Source organism: Centruroides vittatus, unplaced genomic scaffold (genome assembly GCF_030686945.1).
Source record: "Centruroides vittatus isolate TY-2023 unplaced genomic scaffold, ASM3068694v2 contig_1215, whole genome shotgun sequence".
Lineage (NCBI taxonomy): Eukaryota > Metazoa > Arthropoda > Arachnida > Scorpiones > Buthidae > Centruroides > Centruroides vittatus.
The window spans coordinates 863,430-884,730 of record NW_027120777.1 but is presented as its reverse complement, the minus strand read 5'-3'; the positions used below and the strand labels follow the sequence as shown (position 1 = coordinate 884,730).

Genomic DNA, 21,301 nt, shown 5'->3' with positions numbered 1-21,301 from the left:
ACTCTTTGCCCTTGGGGAAGGATTATCTTTCCCTCAATAGGTAGAACAAAAGGTGAAGTAAGGCCCTGGGGCCGGTGAACAAAGGGGAGAGAACAGTCTTGGTCGAGCTCTTGACGAGAGAAGGTAGCGCTCCAGATCGAGTGTCCGACGATTGGAGGCTACGAGGAGCCAAGGAATCGATAGGAAGGAATTCCTATAAGAGAACTTTGAAGGAAGTCTGGGTTGGAATCCCGAAGAGGTAGGAGCTGAAAAGGAGTGCTCCAGAAAGGGAGAAGGGTGATCTAAGAGGATAAAGTGCAGAGAGAGATCATCGAGGAAAGACGACTCAGTCTGAAAGAAAAAGATTATAGACGAAAGATCTATAAGGAAAAGGGCTACAAACGTAACAAAAGAGAGAGATCCGAAGTTGTTCCCCACCAAAAGACACATCGCAAAGAAACCCGGGTATTTCTACTACTTTTCTTATCTTTCCTTATTTCTTCTATTCTTCCAATTTCTTTTAGTTTTAAGTTAGTATAAGTTAGTGTAAGTGAATACGGTCCTCGTCAGATTGTCGCGTGTGTGCAAGATAACTATTTTTGAGGACAAACATTTAATGCTTATATATATATTATTCTGGAAGTTGTAAAGTTGGGATCCTATGTAAAGAACCTGTTCAGAGAGAATAAAACTACTTTGTATTAAGTTTTTATTTTGTACCATTTCGCTCGCGGGATCGTGTACCTCTTGTTACGAACACCACACTATTTTGTAATGTTGTCTCCACAACGTTGTAAAAAAGTTTCCATATTTATTACAAATATTTGCAAAACATTAATTTAGAAAATTCTGGATTTAAAATATTTAATGGTAAACTATAACTTTCTTTGGGGAAGAATACGGTTTGATATATAAGGATAGGCATACATCTGTGCAAAACTACCACTGTCATTATGAAACAAAGGCAATGAAAAATGAAAATAAAGGACAAGACATTTTAGTTATTAGAAGGAACGATAAACTATTAAAATAGTTTATTTACTGTTATTTAGTATTAGTAATTACTAGTAATTATTATTATTGTTATTATTATTAGTAATTGTTACTTATAATTTGTGATTATTATTATTATATTTCATTATTGTCCTGGCAATCATACTTATTAAATATTTCTTCATTAATAGATTTTTATGATTGTGCCATATCCCTGGAACTATTTTAATGTTTTTACATATCAAGAACAGATGAGTAGTCTCAAATAAAAGATTGACTCTGCTATAAAGACTTGTGTTCCTGAGGTGCCGAAAAGAAAAAAGATATAAAGACATTTATCGTTTCTAATTTGTAATTATTATTATATAGTATAACACATAAACACACACATTTTCAAATACTAAATATAATCCTTCAGAATTTTTTTGTTGATATCACTATTTCAAGAAAAGATAATGTTACTTATAAAAATTACTAACATTTTATTTGTGAGTTTGTTATTCATGATTTACAACCTAATAAAGAACATATCATTATGCTCTGCATGTTTTGTTATAAGTCTGATGACATGAGTAGCCTCTTATATCTCTAAGAATTATAACATGTACTGTACCAAAATCTTTGTGGAAACTTCTATCAATTTTTTATTTTATATAAATTATTTTTATTATCTGTTAACCTTAAAAACTGTGACTAACAAAAATTTATTGAGCCAAACTAGCAATTACATGAATTTTGCAGTAGAAAAACAATGTTTTTAGTGAAAATTCATGTAATAAAAATAGATGAGATGCTGAATATTTGATCAGTACTGAAAGCAATTATTTAGTGATTGAACGAAACTAAAATCTCTTAAATTATAAATAATAAAAAGAAAATTAACACAGATATTTAGACTTAAATCCAAAATTTTAAATACTTCTTTTATGCAGTTCAGTAAATATATTTTTAAAATAATTATACATACTCAATACATTTAAAACAATGCTATTCCTTAATATGTAGTTTTAAAGATTTTTATTAGTTATTTTTGATAAAAGCATTATGATTCTCAATAAATATGAAATTTGTGAAATGTGATTATTATTTGCATAATAAAACTGTATGAAAAATAGCTCAAAATTTATGAAATTTGATCTTTTTTTGTAATTATTTAACCTGTATTATTTTAAACATTTAATATATTCGAATGATACTATTAGATGCAAAAAAATTCTAATTCACATTAATTAAAACTACTGTTCTCAAGAACTTTAAATTTTATGTTACAGATTTATGAAAGTAGAAAGTAAACACTTTCTCACATCTTATTTCCACTTCCTAAAGCATAAATTCTTTTTTTTTTTTTTGTATTTATTTTCCATCCAAAGTTTCCTTTATACTGATTTGTCTTTTCAATTCTTGAGTGACAGCAGTTGCTTATCTCACAAAGTATGAACTAGTCTTTATCCTTAAAAAAAGTCTCTGAAGAATAAAATACATTTAATATTCTGTGAAAAGGAATAAAACAAAAAATGTATTTTTCTTTTAGTTCAAAAAAGTGGAAGAATTTTTCTATTGTTCTATTATTCTTACCACACAATTCTTTGTGTCTCTAATATAATTCTTGCCTGACACGAACTAGATAATGACTGAGATAATAAAATGTTTATTGATTAAAACAATTTACTCCAATATAGGAAATTCTACAAAGAAAACATTATTTAAAAAAAAAAAATAGATTTGGAATTACATTCATATAAAATTATGAATTTCTTAAAAATCTGTTTTTCTATTGTGTATTTATTTGAAATTAAGTAACAGTTATCTTATTTCAAATGAGAATACTAAAGAGTTTTTCTGTTCCTCCTTGACTCTTTCCAAGTACAAATAATTTTTGAGAGAACAATGAAGTAAAACAAACTTAATTTCCTTTTCTGCGCTAATAAAATAAAATCAGTATTAATGTATAAATGTAATAAATTAATAGTATATTAATGCAATAGAAAGCCTTCTTTACATTTAGATACTTCATCAATAGCCTATTTCTCCATGACAAATATGACTATTCCATATATGCTAATTACTCTAATTTCATGCAGATAACTTCAGATTACCTGTGTTTGAAAGAATTTGAAAGTAGATATAGGTTATTTGCTTATTTTCAACTTTCAATTACAAACTAATCAAACAGCCTTTCCTTTGTCTAAAGTCAGCAAAGGCACCTTTAGAAAATATAGAAAATCCTTCACATGTCATTGACATATTCATCTACCATTGCAATTTTTCCTGAAACTATCAAGAGATCTATATATATATATATATCTTACTTTAGTTCTCTCCTGTTTATTTTCTGCATATCAATCTGCATCTTAATTAATATTAAAAGATTTTCCTACTTCAACTTTAATCTTAAAATAAAATCAGTAACTTATAAATGTAATATTTTCAGTATGATTACAATAACTCTCATAGAACTATTTAGAAAATTCTGTTTTAGAAGCTGACTGTCAATTTTCTCCTTTTTTACTTTTCCATAATAGAAGCTGAATGACTAAAACTGGTTTCAATGGATACCAACATTAAATTTTTTATTCTTAATGTTTTAGTTTACTAGTTGTGTCCATGCAAATTATTCAAACTCATTTTTTGCATTCAATATTGTTTTATATAAGTTATTAGTTAAAAAATGATTGAGACTGAAAACTGAGACAGGGATTATTGGGACAGAATCTTTGAGACCAAATTAATTGCAAATATTATCAGTTTTTGTACTCAATTTCTCTTGTATTTTTTTGGATTAAATTGATGGAATAAAAGCAGTGCATGCAATGCCTGGGAAATCTGCCAAGATGGCTCCTGGGAAAACTTTTTAGAAAAACTGATCACTATTTAGATGTGTGACACATGAAGAAAACCCAGAAATGTTTACATGGCCAGCCTGTTGGTCAAACACAAATCTACGAGCATTCAGTGATTTTATCCACTCATTTTATACTATTTTGTTTTTTCCATTTAACATCAATAGTTAGCAATTACTTCCTGGGCACTAATGTAATAGAAGTAATATTTAATTTAAAAGTACTCACTAATTTTTGTTGTTTGAATTGTTTTGTTGTTAAAGAAATGAATGGTTTTTACCATGACGAACACACATGCTTCCAAAACAAACAGTTCGATGTAAAGAGCAAATGATGCAAAATCATTTTGAAAGATGATAAATTAATAAAATACTGATCATACTGGCATAAATAATAGAAAAGTTGACACACATGTATTCAGTCCAAAATGTAAACGGTGGACGGATCAGTGCCACCATCTGGCAATTCTATACGGTCGAAAATGGCATTTGCTACGTCTAGACTGGCGAGTAGACGATCAGCTTAAACGTCTTCCTTTTTTTGTGTTTGTGGTTAAAATTATGACGTATTTTATTAAAATAATGATTATTTAAGCATTTACAAATAATATTGTAAAGAAACAGACTATTTTAATCCAGAAATTATTTAATTATTCAATTTTTTAGCAAGTGATGTGAAGTGCCTATAGAATTCACATATATTTGTCTTATATATATTTGTTCAATATATATTTGTCATATATATTGAACAAACCTACCTTAAGATAATAGCTTATCTTAAGGTAGGTTTGTTCTTCCACGGAATCTTCTACCATCAACAGTGTAATACATTTGTAAATTTTCTAAAAATTAATTTTCCAAGCTGCTTTCGAATTTACATAAGCCACTACTTCCCTTGATAAAAGTATGAGGTAGTCCTATCGTATGGAAGGAGACACAATGCTAATTAAAAATAATTATTTAGTGTTATTAAACATCTATAAATACTTTTAAACAGTTTAATTTGTTTATTTACATTTGCTGGTAACCCTCGATGTTAAATGTATTGGCCATTTTTTCAACAAATTTTCTGTGAGTCAATGTGCGATGTTCACAACATCACGTGACACAGTGACACGCCGCAAGGTCTTTTAGACCTTGCGGCGCTTGGACTTAAAACGTCAAACATGTACTTCTGCTTGCCGTACAAGTTTAACGTTTGTACTTGTGCCTCAACTTCTCTAATAAACTGTAAAGTTTCTAAAAATACATTACTATGAAAAGACATAGTAATTACAGTTGGGAGTGCTGCCTCTAATGGAGAGTATGAAAAGTGAATCTTGTTTTTTGCAAAACAAAACATTTTTTTCAGAACAAATTAATAAAAAAATAAGGGCTAAAGCAGGAATCCTAAAACATATGCTTTGTAGAAATGTGTAAATTGTAAAGATCTGTATGATAGTTTAAAAATCTTCAATACGTTGGAAGAATATACTGGTATATATGATACAAACACACAAGAGAACCTTAAATAACTCCAGCAACAACAGATCAAAAATGTTTGTTGTATTCTTTTTTATATTAAAGTTTGTTGCTGGAGATATTTAAGGTTCTCTTCTGTTTGTGTCATACAATAGTTTATTAGATCCAATGAGTGTTACAGATATTAAGGTACTTATATGTACTGTACCTATGTACGTATGTATGTATGTAGTTCTATCTTGAATTTCTTGGGAATGGGGGAAAAAATTTGAGATAGACAAGTTTTAAGGTACAGAAGTTCCTACACAGTAAACAGTAATAAGTTTGATTGGTAGTATTGTATTTTACTAACACAATAGCAATTACAGTAGATACATGTATTAGGTATAAATAGAACATTTTTGACATACCTTAACAGAAATAGTTAATAATAGTTTCCAATGCCCAACTTTCTTCAACCAATAAGATACAAGTCAAACTCATTGCTAATCAGAGAAAGGCAGTGTTTAATTGCAACTTAGTACTTCATTGCAAAAGTTGTTTCTCAACTGAATTTATGCTATGAAAATGTAGTTGTTGAGCATTGAATTTGTAATTGACACTTCAGTCCATAATTTGAGATATAGAGATTTGGGGAAAAAATTATTGATATAAACATGGAAAATATATTGAATTTAGGCTGAAAATGCAAGGTAAAAAATAAATTTTAAGATAAATGTTTGAAATAGACAGGTTCAACTATATATGATTTTAGCATTTAAAATCATTATTATATATTTATAAGTCTGATGGAAGATGCACTTCTTAGTCTCATTGATAAGAAAATTGACTCAATAACTCTAAATAGGCAGTAGTGTAATCAGAAATTTAGCAGCAGGAATGGAACTAAAAAAATTAAGAAATATTGAATGTTGTTTGAATAAAACTGCAATGCAAAAATACAAAAATTACTTGTTACATATGTTATTGTATATGGTTTATTTATAGAAATGAATCTAGATATAAACAACAATTACATGAAATCACTGAACAAATCACATGCCCTTGTTTGAATCATTAGTTTCTATGAACATGAAAGGAAAAAGTCCTATTTTATTATGTTACCAAATATTCAAACATAGTTGTACAGTTTAAATTGTACAATTAGTTGTACAGTTACTTTTACACATATATATATAAACAAATTTCAGTTGTTAAAAGAAATGGGTATTAGTAGTGCAACTGCTCCCTTGTACCCTTTGGATGCACTACTGCTAATAAGTTATAAGGTTTTTTTCCATCACTATAAAACGAATACAGATGACCAAAACAATAATATACATTTAAAAAAATAGCCTTTACTTGAACTGTAATATTTCATGTCATTTATGACAGTAATATTTTCTGCCACTTTGCTAAGAAAATCAAATATCATTACTATTTTGATTTTTTATACCTTCAATTTTTTTTTAGTGTAGAAATTTATTTTATACTAACTAATGGTATAATATGATTTTCAACTGAAAAGTAGTTATAAAAGCAAATAAAATGAAAACAACCTCCTTAATTCTAGCAAAATTATTTAATAATAAATGTTTTCAATCTATTTAAGGCCATCATCAGGAAACACATTCAAAGATTTTGAATGTGTTGCCTGATAATGAATGTTTAAATGCTGTTCATTTTAAATTAACTTATGTAGTGTTATATTCATATAAAATTTAAAACATTAGAAATACTTTTCAAACTAGAGTAAAATAAATCTTTGCACAACATTTTATAAATAATAACTGGATGAACAAGACACAGTTTTAGTATATTATTGGATGACCTTCTATTATCAGCCCTTATCATATAAGGTAGCCTATTGTTCATTGAAAGAGGCAAGTTTTCTATAATGAATGAGTGGTAAGTAATTGATTCTTAAATCTGTACCACTGAATGTTGCCAACCTCAATTATTTTCCATTTAATTTTTACCCCACATTTACTTTAGTATTTATTCATTATTATTGGCTAAATAAAACAGAAATGAAGGATATAAAAAGTTTGTTATTCAGTAACCATTTGTATCTTCAACACTAATGAAGTTCAGGAAGTTTGGTATCAGTATTCCTTCTGATTTCATTTATTGTGTAATAATGAACTGCTAACAGAGATGAAACAGAAAAAAAATGTTTAAATGTTTGTTATATTAAGTATTTTGCTTTCAACAGCCACTCTGGAGATGTGGTATATATGGTGGTGCAAATTATGCAAAGGTTTTATTTCTGTTCCAGGAATTTTCTGTAGGGTATATATAATTGCAAGTTATCCGAATGAAATTACAGTAATTAATTATTCAAAAAAAACTTAATATGGAAATAAAAAACAAAATGAAATTTCAAAGTATATATCCAGTTTAATTTTTTAAGTTATTCATTTGTCAGTTTCAGGTGTAATACTTGTATCACATTTTTATGTGATCAGTAAAATGTTAAATTTATCAAGATCACTTCTCTATTTTCAAAAGGTAAGAAGTAATAATAATTGAGTGTGACTAGGTAATTTCCTATCCGACAAGAAATTTATTCAATTGCTTCTTTCCTATACAACAATAATTTTTTAATTTCATATAAAGCTTTTTCTATGATAAGTGCATTGCAGATATATAGAGGTTCTCCCATATAAATAACTCCCTTCGATCATAGAACTGCTTAAGTAATTTGGTGTGTGTCCAAAGCAGTAGATAGTTTTTTTCCTAGCCCGATAATTCGGCGTTAGTTGGTGTATTGCTTTAGTTTTTTCCCTACTATAAAAAGCATATTTTTAATCTTTTATATGATCTATATATTCATTATCATCTAAATTCTCAAAAGAATCAATTAAAATTTGCAATAACTGCAAATTTGCAATAAAAATATCTCTTCATTGTGATCTTTACTTTCTAGCATATATAATCCTATTTGTATCACCTGATTGCTTGACATCTTCTGATGATGATCGTTAGACTCCATTTGTACTAATAACAGTAAATTAGAAAATAAATTTACATCTTAGAAATCAACTCGAAAAAACAAAATTTTAATGAAATAAAAACATTTTCAACCTAATTTGATAGGTCTTCATCAGTTGAGTATTCCAAAATGGAACATATTTGAATAAAAAGAACGTTCAATAAATATCAGTAGAATAGAACAAAATATAAAATTTAAACACAGCAGAAATGAAATAAATATAAATTAATGAAAATAATACAAAAATTAATAACATATATTTAATAAAATAATTAACAAAAAAATAATAATAATAATAATAATAATAATAATGTAAAAGTGTTCCATTGAAGGAGGTCAAGTTAGAGCTTATACAGAAACCTCTATGTAGTAAGTAGAAAGTTAGTGTCCCTGCAATTAATGCAGATAGAAATTCTATTGGGTTGATATATTTCTAAGGTCTCTAAATGCCTAAGTGTTTAATGCTACGCTGAGGTCCTTAGTTGGTCTGATGATTGTAGCGTTTTCCCACTTGAGTGAGGTATAATATACCATGAATATCATGTTGCAAAGTTTCTTATCAATGGTATACCTTGTGTTCTTTAAGCTTTTGTTCTAGGTTTCATTTTTGTAGCCCTGTCATATGCTAGTGTCCTGTTGAACCTCTATTAGGATTGAATTTTATTTCAAAGGAATCATTGTAACTATACTGTGCCCTGTCATTTCTTAAGATCTTGAAAATAGTGGAGTTATGTTTGTATATCATATTCACATTATTGCATTTGGCCATCTTGTCTGTTTATTTTCTTCAAGGCAAGGAAATAGTTCATCTTGAGTCATCTTTTGTATTCAGGTTGTGGTTGTATGGTCTTGGGAGACTGGAAGAAGTTGATCAATCATTTTATCAACCATGCCAAAAACCCATATTGTTTTGCAATTCTTTTGATATAATTGAGCTCACCAATAGTGTCTACTATACTTGTGCAATAATTAATGATATGAATGCAGAGCGTTTTGTGTGTTGTGGGTCAACAGAAATGTAAGGGATGAAAATTGGTTAATACGTTGGCTTATGATATATGTTGTGTGGATTTCATTGTTTTTACAAGTAATGTAAACATTTAATAAATGTACTGGAAGTTGTGCTTTCTTGTTCCAATTATAGTAGAAGACAATAGGAATTGGAATTTATCCTTTGGAGAAATAGTTGCAGATCAGGTTTCTTGCACCATAAGATAAAGATACTGTCAACATATCTCACATAGATCAGAATATGACGTTAGAATTCTGATTTTAACATAATACCAACATATTATTCTGATCTATGTGAGATATGTTGATGATATCTTGAAAAAGTTGAATGATGAGTTCATGCAATAATCCAAAGATGAGATTCCCCCATAGGTATACCCCTGCCTTGAATGAAGATCTTGTTCTCGTAACTGAAAAAGGGGGAGTAAAAAACGAGGTGAGCAAGCTCTAAAATACCTTGGTGATGTTTGCAGGCATTCTCCACATTGGCCTGAAGGAAGTCTCTGATCTCAAAAATCAAGGCAACAGTTTAATGAATGGAGTTATGTTCAAAATGAATGGAGTTATGTTCAGTCAGTTTGACGAAACACAAAGTTTATATTTACAATATAAATGTACAAAATACTACAGATTAGAGTCACAATTAAATATGCACAAACACTAATCCCACGACAACCGACTATTCCCGTACACGTTCGTCGAAAGAAACTCCTTACGACCACCACCAACAGACTTGTAATTAACAGCACCTCCGAGTCAGAAACAAGTTCGTACTAAAACACTGGGGTTTACTTTCCCCAGGTTTCCGTTGCGTCCAACGAGAGAGACAGTTAGAACTTCGGTAACAACGATCCTAATCCGATCCGATCTTCCTGATACCAACTCAGCCGATCCCGATACGAACCTGTTCCTGCCGAAACTACTGCTTAAATAGTGCTTAAATAGGACACTATTTAAGCAGTAGTTTCATTTGAATTGTCCGCCAATCAAATTTGAATGTTTCCCCAACGGCCGGCCAACGGTCATCTTCTGCCGACCAATTATCCGTCTATCGTCGATTTAAAACTCAACGGTTCTTCAAATGGATCTTCTAACGATCCGTTTCTAACGGTTTTTCCGTTACGAGAGTTCGTTATAGCAAAACAGGGTGGGAATCGCGCGCCTTGGCGATTCCCTACCCTACAAATGGGTAGAGAGCTTAAGAGTCCAATATGGTCATATATTCTTTATCCAGCACTGCAATGTTGTTGAGACATTCCAATAATTGTAATGCAGAATTGAACTCCAATCTCTGCAATTTTTATATATAGTATAATCTGCTTATTGTAAGCACTAGGATTCACCTATACTGGTGATGATAACTGATATTAAGTAAGGTAAATAAATAAAGCTAAAATTAGTGGAAATTCTGGTTTTTTTGATTTGACATTAATTAAAAGGAAATGTTAAAGTAATTAACACTGTATAATGAAGTTTCCTTTTACTTTCCAACTTATAAATTAAGATGTTAACTTACTAATTCAATTCACAAAATCTCCTAAAGAGTTATAAAGCACCCTTTTCCCTTTGCAATATGTATAACAAAGGTAATTATTATTATTAAATAGTAATTCATTCAGTGTTGTTTGCATTCTGTTTATTTTTGTTATTTCTATTTCTGTTGTTTATTTCCATTATCTTAAAAAACAGCTAGCATACAAATGAAGCAAAAATAACCAGCAATTTAAACTACTGTACTATAAATGAATTATGATTAAAACAAAAACAATATATACTTAATTATTTAAAGCATAAGTTAAAACTGATAATTAAGTATTATAAGCCTCCACATTTGGCTGAAAATACAGAGCAAAATGACAGCTTAAAAATGCCTAGTTAACAGAAGATAATGATAACTATAATTACAACTGATTACAAAAACATACATGTTTTTGTATGCTTTTATAAAAATATATTTTAACTTATACATTTTTAGGACACTTTTATGACAAAGGATTACATCTTACTGTATTAACAGTTTTTATGAATATATTTCTTATAACATGATTATGCCATATTTTTCTCTACATAGAATATCTTACAAGATATCATTAAAATTTTGTCACCATATCTTTTGTAGTATAATACATTATTTTCAAATAAAAACATCTGCATTTCTTTTTAGTATTTTATATAATTTATCCACCTAAGATTACCTATAAATATGCACCCAACAATGAAACCATCAAACACTGGTAGTTGATCATGGGTTTGTGCCTTGACAACAGGCTGGCCATATGAATTTTCCAGATTTTCTTAATGTTTGTAACACTTAAATAGGACCAGTTTCCCATAGAAAGTCCTCCCAGGAGCATTTCCCTTGGCATGTTGTCCATATCACATTTCCTTAGATGTATTAAACAACCCAAAGCCCAATATATAGATACATAGCCAAATGATCACCTTAAATACTTAGGCTATAAATTCACTCATCTGGAAGAAAAGAACTGCCTCACCCTTAAATTATTTAATAAATTAATAAATTACTTAAATTATAATTATTAATTTAGATAAGATATGACACCTGTCTACCTCTAGTAGCAAATTACTTAGTATTAAATTATTTAAATTAGTGAATTTATAGCCAGAGTATTTAAGGTGATTGTTTGGCTTTGTATCCACATTTCCTTAACCAAATAAACCAAACCTACCTATAGATACTCTTTCATGTATTAAACCCTCTCAAATAGAAAGTTATAATATGCTGATATTCAGATGGTTGAAACAGTGTAAGTGTCAGTCAGTAACTCAAGGAATTCAGTTTGAGTTATAAAGAAAAAGAAAATTACAATGCATACAATTAATGATCAAATGACAGAACCAGATTAATTATCAGGCTAGAACATGGCTAATTAATTACACAAATATTATGTAATTTGGACTAAAGATACACAGTTATGTTATTCCAGTAAGCAGAAGTTGCAAATTTGAGTTCTGCTCTAGATCAATTTATTTCTTTCAAAATAGTCCAAATTAATTTATTTTTGAAATTAATAATTTAAATTTAATTCAAAATGGCAGCATATAACTGCTTACCTTAAGTCCAAACTACATAATACCTATGCAGCTAACCTGAAACTCATCTGACTCAATCACTTGATTACTACTGTAATTCGAGCTTGGTTTTCTATGTATATTTATGTACACAATTATTTTTGATATCTTCTTAAGACATTTAGAGTACAATATTCCTTTTAAACTTACATAACTTTTTCAGAGCTGAAGATAGCAAAACCATATGTTTTAGAACTTTCAGATAAATATTTGTATAAATATATCTAAAAAAGTATTGAATCAAATACATTTTAATAATTAATGAAATTATATTTCTAGATTTATGTATTTTTTTGTACGATAAGAAAATAAATAAATACAAGAGCTATTATTTTTCCAACAATTTTAAAAATTAGATCTTTAAAAAATTTTAGTTCCTGTAACATGTTCAGAGCACTAACTATAATACCTTATAAAAACAGTTAGTTATATAAAATAAGGAGTATTAATTGGTAATCTTATAGCAGATCTGTTAAGTGAAGTACCATTGAACAATATTAAGGAAAATGGATTACCATAATTTGAGAAGGAAGAAGCATATTGATAAAATAACTTAACCTCATGCCAGGAATGTTACAGTAGAGAAAAATCACACTAAAAAGGTATTAAAAACATAAAATGTGTGTTTTTAACGCCTTTTTACTGTGATTTCTCTACTGTAAGAAGAATATTATATCTTGCAAAACTTATAAATATATGATCTTGATGGAAAAATTTAAACTATATCATTTTCAAAATAAAATGTCTGTTTTTAACAAATATCTCAATTTTTATCTAAAAACATTACAAATTTTTATTTATCTAATGTAATATTTTCAACAGACTGTTTTTTGACATAACAACAGTCAAGTTCAAGTCTAAGACATTCTTGTAGAAAATGTGGAATTCATAAAACAATAAGTCAGTAACTACTACAATAAATCATTTGATTTTGTGAGTCATTACAACAAAAACAACTTTACATATCTCTGATTTAATTACCTAAAACCTATTTATTTATCATTTAAATAAGTTATTATGAAATTAAATTTTTGTCAGTAAACAAAATCAACATACAAATTAATACTTAATAATTATAGTAAACAACTGTATAAAATACTTACATCAATTGGTGGAGGTTTTGGTTTTGGAGGTGGATCATCTGGAAACATTAAAAGTTTATATTTAATGAAACTGCAATTCAAATTTACTTTAGAAATTAAAACTAATATATAATTTATTTTATATAATATAATAAAAAAGGAAAATATATACAAATAAGTCTGTTTAAGAGAGCACTCTTGGAATCATACATTATGCTCCCTTATCTGAAGTAATGAGATCTTCCAGAGTGCTGTTATTGGTATTCAATTCTCTCCACTTTTTTTTCATGTCTCATGAGCTCTATGTAACTTATAATACTCTTAGAAACATTAAAATTCATTATCACTTAATTTTACTTTACCTACCTACTGGTTTCCATCCTTATATCATCAGTTTAATTGTTCTGTCAAATAATCAGTAAACAAAGTACATTTATCAGTCACATTACTTTTACTTATTTCCAGAAACACAGTTGAAGGCCTAGCTGAAAAGATGTGATCACCACTGCTCTAAAATTTCTAAATTCCAACCCCCTAATTTTTTATGATTAACTCCAAATTCCTCCCTAACATACATTAAAACAAATAAGTACATTATCATTTTAAAGTCATGTGGCCTCCATAATCTGATTGTTAATGATTACTTGGCTTGTTCCCTCAAGATGAAACATTGTGATCTATGCTAATTGCTGATGTATATTTTATGATACCATTTTAATATGTAATTGTTCCTCATGTGTGTCCAATAAAATCTGTTCATTATGATTGTAAGAAATTGTTTATTATAAAACTGGTCAATGGAAGGTTTCACCAAATCTCAACAAATAGCATACTGTAGAGTGTCCTGTACCTATATATTGTGAGATTAAAGATAGATCCTTATCAGAATAGTGCTCCCTTATGCAGAATGCTACTCTAAAAATGCTGCCAATATGGCACTTGTTTAAACAGACTGCCCTGCCCTTCTAACCAACACTTTTAACAGGAGTCCCATTAATATAAAACATAGCAGAGAAAATCAGGAATGTATGGGAGAGTGCTCACTGAAGTGAATTGTTCCCTTCTGGTCTCTTAAGTGGACTTGACCATATATATATAACAATAAAAATACAGTAGAGCGTCGATAAGTGGAACCAATTGGGGACTAGGGGTCCTTCCAGTTAATGATTTGTTCCAGTTTCCGACTTTGTACGAAAAAATACATTAACCTGTCCGATGTTCAAATTTTTCTCCGTTGCGTATCGCTTCCTGTTGAATTTTTCTCCGTTGCGTGTCGCTTCGTGTTGAATTTTTGTCGATTTTAAGCCTAATGAAAATTTTTATAATAATCATCGAGGCTATCGTATCGTTAAAAATTATTTCTGCATTTTGTACAAACAAAATAAATATATTAAAGAATATAAAAAACATGAAAATTATACTTTAGAAGTAAATTTAGTATCAAAAACATTCGATTCAGCACGACACAGTCCGAGTGAAAATCGTTCCACTTTCTGGCCATTCCACTTACCGACGTTCCACTTATCGACGCTCTACTGTATTTGCTTTCTTAGTGTAATAAATGATTAATATGTTACAAATAATTCAAAGATTTTTAGAGTAAAATTATTTTTAAACTAATACTTTTCTAATCAAATATTCAGAATATATATTTCATATTCAAAATATCATTACAATAAACATACTTTTGAATCTATTACAAAAGAAACCAATAATAGTTTCAGATAAATATAATAAATTCAGACTATCAATAAACTAAAATTAAGTGTTAAAACTTTTCAACGAAAACATTTTATTTATTCACTTAACACATTTTCAAAAATAGATTTCATAAATTTAATGAATCATGATGATTCATTAGTTTGATTGTTATTACTTTCATTAATGATGAAACTTTCAGAGAATACAGTCTGAAAGTACTCAGCAGAGATAAATTACAAACTTATTACAACACCTATGCATTTGCTGAGAGAATTCTATTTTATTAACAAACATTTTCAGCCTACACCCATAGGCCATTATCAGGTTATAAATCTGTTCCACAAATAAAATATTCCATTTAAATTTTAACTTTTGAATATCAAATAATAATCTTATTTTCAAATAAGTAACTTTAAAAATCAAAACAAAATATTTTATTTAAGTGTCAGAAATGATTTTGAAATAATTTATTTTTCAATGTCAGCTAAATATTTCGTGAAATATGTAGAAAATGCTTCTAAAATATATTCTATACTCTGTATCATCATCATTTCCTATACAAATATACAGTAGCAGCCATAAAAAAATGCCCCACTCAAAATGTTGTAAAAATGCATTTAATTTTTTGAAGTATCATTTTGCTGCAGACTTGCAAGAAATTTTAAAGATTAAATTATCAATGATTTCATAAACATGAAAATGGTTTTCAATGGCTGGCAAAGTCTACTGCAGTATTATTTCCAATGACTGTATATTCCATTAATATAAAAATTTGTGCAAAGTCTTTCATAAGTGAAACAAAAAGTGTTTGACAGTTAATAACATGTAAAAATAATCCATAACTTGAATACTGAAGGTTTATCCTCTTATGAATAAGTGCAGAGAGTGCATTGTCATCAATAAATAATTGTTACAAAGGAGACATGAACATGGCAACATTGAAAGAAAAACTGGATCAGGAGGTAAATGCAGATGTACACTGTTTCAAGATATGATACTGAAGCATTTTAGCCTGCAAGAGTATACTGCTACTTCTAAACTTAAAGAAAAAGTAGACACAGCAGTTGATATAAACTGTTAACATAGTAAAGCATCAGCTGTCTTTCAGAGAATATGCTCAATCTGGTCCACATGAGTATCAGTACAGCAACTAAGATACACTTCTATAACACCACTGTCATTCCAACTGCAATCTATTCCTGAGAAACATGGAAAGAGACAAAGATTATTCAGAAACTCAATGTATTCCATCAATGCTCTCTTCAAAGAATACTTAGAATTACATATTGTAACCATATCACAAATGGACCTCAGAAGACGTGACCTAATGAAGTACAGGATATTGTTACAAAGCATAAAATGCATTTTGCAGGGCATGTACTTCACTGCCGGAGGAATTATCAAAAGTAGCCTTGCAACGGAAACAACATGGTGGAAAAAGGAAACAAGACAGACCATGAATAATCTGGCACTCTACATATAAATATCTATAGAAGATTAGCATTCCATGAGACAATACTGAAACCATTGCAGCTGACTGCATTTGCTGGAGACAACTGGATGCCCAGCATTCCACTTGGCACAGGAAGATCTAACACTAAGACTAAGACACCTGCGAATTTCCAGCACCTTTGGTTCCAAGTCATATTAAATATTTTTCCAGACCAACCATGGTCATGTATAATAATAGTATCAGGTCAGTCCATAAGTTCGTGCGTATTTTTATCTACAAAAAAAAGGAGCAAAAAATTTTAATTAAATTTTATTTCAATCTATAATGTATTCACCATTATTTTGTACAATTTCTTGCCATCTTGATGGTAGCTTTTTAATCCCGTCTTCGTAAAATGATTTCGGTTTTGAATCAAAATATTCAGAAATAGCCGTTTTTACATTGTTCTCATCCTCAAAAGTTTTCCCTTTTAAAAAATTCTGCAAACTGCAAAAAAGATGATAATCACTGGGAGCAATATCTGGCAAATATGGTGGATGAGGTAAAATTTTCCAGTTGTAGCTTTCAAGTTTCTGTACAGTTATTTTTGCAGCGTGTGGTCTGGCATTGTTATGTTGCAAGAGAATCTGCTTTCTGTTCACTAACGACGGTCGATTTTTTTCAATTTTTTATTTAAACTCTCTAATTGCTCACAATACATTTGAGCTGTAATTGTTTGATTAGGTTCTAACAGCTCAAAGTGAATTACACCTGACATATCCCACCAAACAGACAAAAGAATTTTTTTTGGATGCAACCCACCATTTTGCAGTCGGTTTTGGCTGCTTGTCGCGATCCATCCATTGTCTTTTTCTCGTCACATTATTATAGAGGATCCATTTTTCGTCTCCAGTAACCAGCCTACCAAGAAAAAGTTCTAAAGCAATGCGGGATAAAAGAGACGTGCAAATGTTTACACGTTGTTGTCGGTTAGCTATTGACAGTTCGTGTGGTATCCATTTTCCTAGCTTTGAAACTTTTCCGATTTGTTGTAGTAGGTGTCTATGAACAGTTCCATGAAATGAATTTAAACATTCCTCAATTTCATCAACTGTTAAAGATGGTTCTGCTTCAACTAGTGCAGAGAGAGCATCATCATCAAAGTCAACGGGTCTTCCAGTACGAGCCTTATCCTCCACACTAAAATCATTGTTTCTAAATCTTTCAAGCCACTTCTGCGCAGTCCTTGCACTAATTACAATTTGATTATGTACAGTATTTATTTTTTTGGCTGCATTTGTAGCATTCTCACCACTTAAAAATAAAAAGTATAAAACATGTCTTTTGTATTCGTAGGTTACTTCCATTTTAACGAAAATAAACAACTGAAATGTTCACAATTCTGAACAGTATTATATGAATGAGATCCAATTTAACACTTCAGTGTAAAAATTATCACATTAGACTAACATTTTTAACAGCAAAACAAGATTTTTCTCAAGGTCATAAAAATGCGCATGGACTTATGGACTGACCTGATAATTTATCAACTTACTTCTATATGACTAATTATACATTTTCCACGTATCTGAAGTATACCATAGACTACCAGAAACTTACCATAGACACCACCATTGACATTCATCTCTCATAGTTAAGTTAAATTTAAGCAAAATAAACTAAGAATATCACAAAATTGCAGTATCGCTATCAACAGGTTCAGTGTAAATAATGTAAATAAGTGCATCCTACAAACACCATCATCTGTGGCCATTTAATAAATTAGCCTGATTGCTGTGAAAATTCAAGTTCTCTCATAATTTTGTCCAGATTAGAGGTATCAGACCATCAATTGACGGAAATTCAGTCATGTACCGGTACCTGTATATTTTAAAAATCTGAATCAAAGTGAAGCACAACACATTCAAAACATATAACATTTATACCATCTTTCTTCAGAAAATTTTTCATTTTTCACAAAAATATGTTAAAAGGATTAAAAAATACTTTAATGGAACAAGAAATATCAAAAAACATCCCAGAGCTTTTGAACTTACTGTTCATCTTTAGGAATATAGTTGAACAAACTAGTTCCATTGTCATGAAAGCAATGATGTCAACAGTTCAATGAAGAAAATTTTCAAGAAATTCAACTATTATAGGAAATTAAAATTGAAAAGATTAAATTGCATAAATAAATAGCTAAAAAATAATTCTATATGGAAAGAAGAAAGCCAAGGAAAGAGTGTATCTTGTAAAATCTTGATTGTTGATGTTATCTTGTTGTCTTGATGATATATTATTCAGAAAAAATATCACATTTACCTTGAAGAAACCAGTCTTAATAAATCTAGATTAACATTTTTTAAAGCAGCTTTTACTTCTGTTTCAAATTATTTTAATATTCCATTATCTTATATCCATTAAACAATACTGGCTCAAAAATTCATAAACAAAGTGTTTTTATTTGTGAACTTCCAAATCAGTGGACATCAGACATTAAAATATTAAAGAAAAGGAAAGAATTACTTCAAGATCATTAATTTAGACATGTTAGGTGTTAGGTTAGATCATGGAGTTATATATAAATATTCTAGTCATAGTGAATAAGTTGGGCCACAATTTGCATAGGGTTACAAAAGTCCATAAATTTTTTAACTTTTTTTCAGAATTAGAAAATGCTGCAAAAGCTGAAAAATAATACAAAAACACTCGCAGATAGCTTCCATACTGGTTCCAGCAGATACATTTATTGAAAAAAATAAACGTTTTCAATCACTTTCAGAGACCTTTAGGTTATTACACATTTCCATAAATGGAATGCTATTACTTGAACATTTTAAAACAAAAGGAACATTCTCTTGCCACATGACAATATTCAAATTAAAAAAATAAAATGTAACATACATTACAAACTATCATACATGATTTGAGTTAACACAAAATATGCTCATCACGGATTCCATGGTCATTACAGAAGTACGAAAGGAATATCACATGACTATGTTACAGTTGCATCTTTCACAATGTAAAGATATAGGAAACCAGTTTTTGTATGACATTGTGACTTGAAACAAAATATGATGTCATTATTATAACCCAGAAACAAACACAGCCTCAACACAATGATGGCACTAAACCTCATCATGACCAAAAACTTCAGATCCCAAGTGTTCACCAAAAATCATGCTCATCATATTCTTTGACCATGAGTGCACCAATAATGAAGTGCACATGGATCTTAGTAATGCAGTTATCATCAAGCAATACAATAACAAAGATGATCTTAGAACTCTCTTCTTTGAAACAGTGTTTGATGATTGTTGGACTATGAACCCAAAGTTGAGTTTTAATTAAACACTTGGCTTTATTTCCATCTTTATTTAGTTGATACGTGCCATTTGTAACAATCAGGTTGTGATTGTTGCAATAAATTACACTGTTGTTACCATCTATAATAACCCTGAAAATATGCAAATTTGTACTACGTCGCAGCGCAGAAAATGAGGCAGAAACAGCCATAAGACATTAATGAAAAAGAATTTTTATGTCCTTGTGAAAAATCACTTATGTATTCTGTAATATGAACACAACCACGGTCTACATCTTCTAGATATTGTGATAACTGGATATCGTAAAATAAGCAAAAGATTATACACAGTACAACAGATATAAATACTGTGTGTAAAAGAGATTACTCTGTTTATAGAAAAAATAAGATACATGTGTCGATTGATTTTAAACCGTGTATGCATGGCAGATCGAATATGATAACGTTAACTGATGAGGGGCCCTATGCCTGAAATGTGCAAATGGCACATATCAACTAAATAAAGATGGAAATAAAGCCAAGTGTTTAATTAAAACTCAACTTTGGGATCTTAAAACTGTACAAGCTTTAGAGATACAATCACCACTCAATTGGGATTTGTGTATCAACTACAATGAAGAGCATCATCTCTCATATGTGAGGCAGTAGTTTTATGAAAAATCCTAGTTCAAACTTTAGTGATAACTGTGTTAACATTCCCTTGCAAAAATTACCAAGCTTGGATATATTTGTATATTAATTTATTTATTTATTTATTTATTTTTTGTTATATTTTGACTAAGTTTTTATATATTTAGATAACAAATAACTTTAAATAACATTCTATTACATGTTCTACATTGAAATTGTCCTGATGAAGATCTAGTTTGTGATCAAAAATGTCAGTCTGTTGATATTAAATTGTTCAACTGGTATCAGAAAAGATTCTACATGGTTTGTTGTTCATAAGTTGGATTTCAAGCATCCCAATGTAGTCATCATCTTCACTATTGTAGAGCATTGTTAGTGTGAAACATTAAAACATTTAAGATCTGCCATCAAAATAAACAATAATGTGAGAGTTTGAATTGACCGGCAAAATAAAATGTAAACTAGTCATTATCTTGACATCAATAACCAAATTCCAAACCAAAAACTGACCAGTCTTAAGGGATTGACCGTACCTATCCCCTACCCCTCGAAACTCGAAACTGAGTCACACTCGGAACTAAAGACAAAATTCGCTTATTGGCGAGAAAATTAACGAGGGGACGAAATAAAAAGGAGGGGAGCAAGAACCAAGGGGTCGTTGCTCGTAGCTCCCACCTCTAGTCGGACTCGAAGCCTCTACGCCGAAATTCTACAAAGCCGCTACGCCGAAACTCTACGTCAAAGCTGCTACGCCACTACGGATTTTTGTATTGAC

The 21,301-nt window shown here is 29.7% G+C and overlaps 1 protein-coding gene across 4 annotated transcripts in view; it reads right to left on the bottom strand.

The window, feature by feature from the left end:
- The window catches only part of LOC136986885 (phosphatidylinositol 4-phosphate 5-kinase type-1 alpha-like), a 108,259-nt gene that overhangs the window by 71,868 nt on the left and 15,090 nt on the right, over positions 1-21,301 (bottom strand). For all 4 annotated transcript variants that reach the window (XM_067284518.1, XM_067284538.1, XM_067284531.1 and 1 more), the window contains exon 2: positions 13,454-13,491. In XM_067284518.1, coding sequence (XP_067140619.1) covers positions 13,454-13,491 — 38 coding nt within the window. The remainder of the gene's footprint in view (positions 1-13,453; positions 13,492-21,301) is intronic.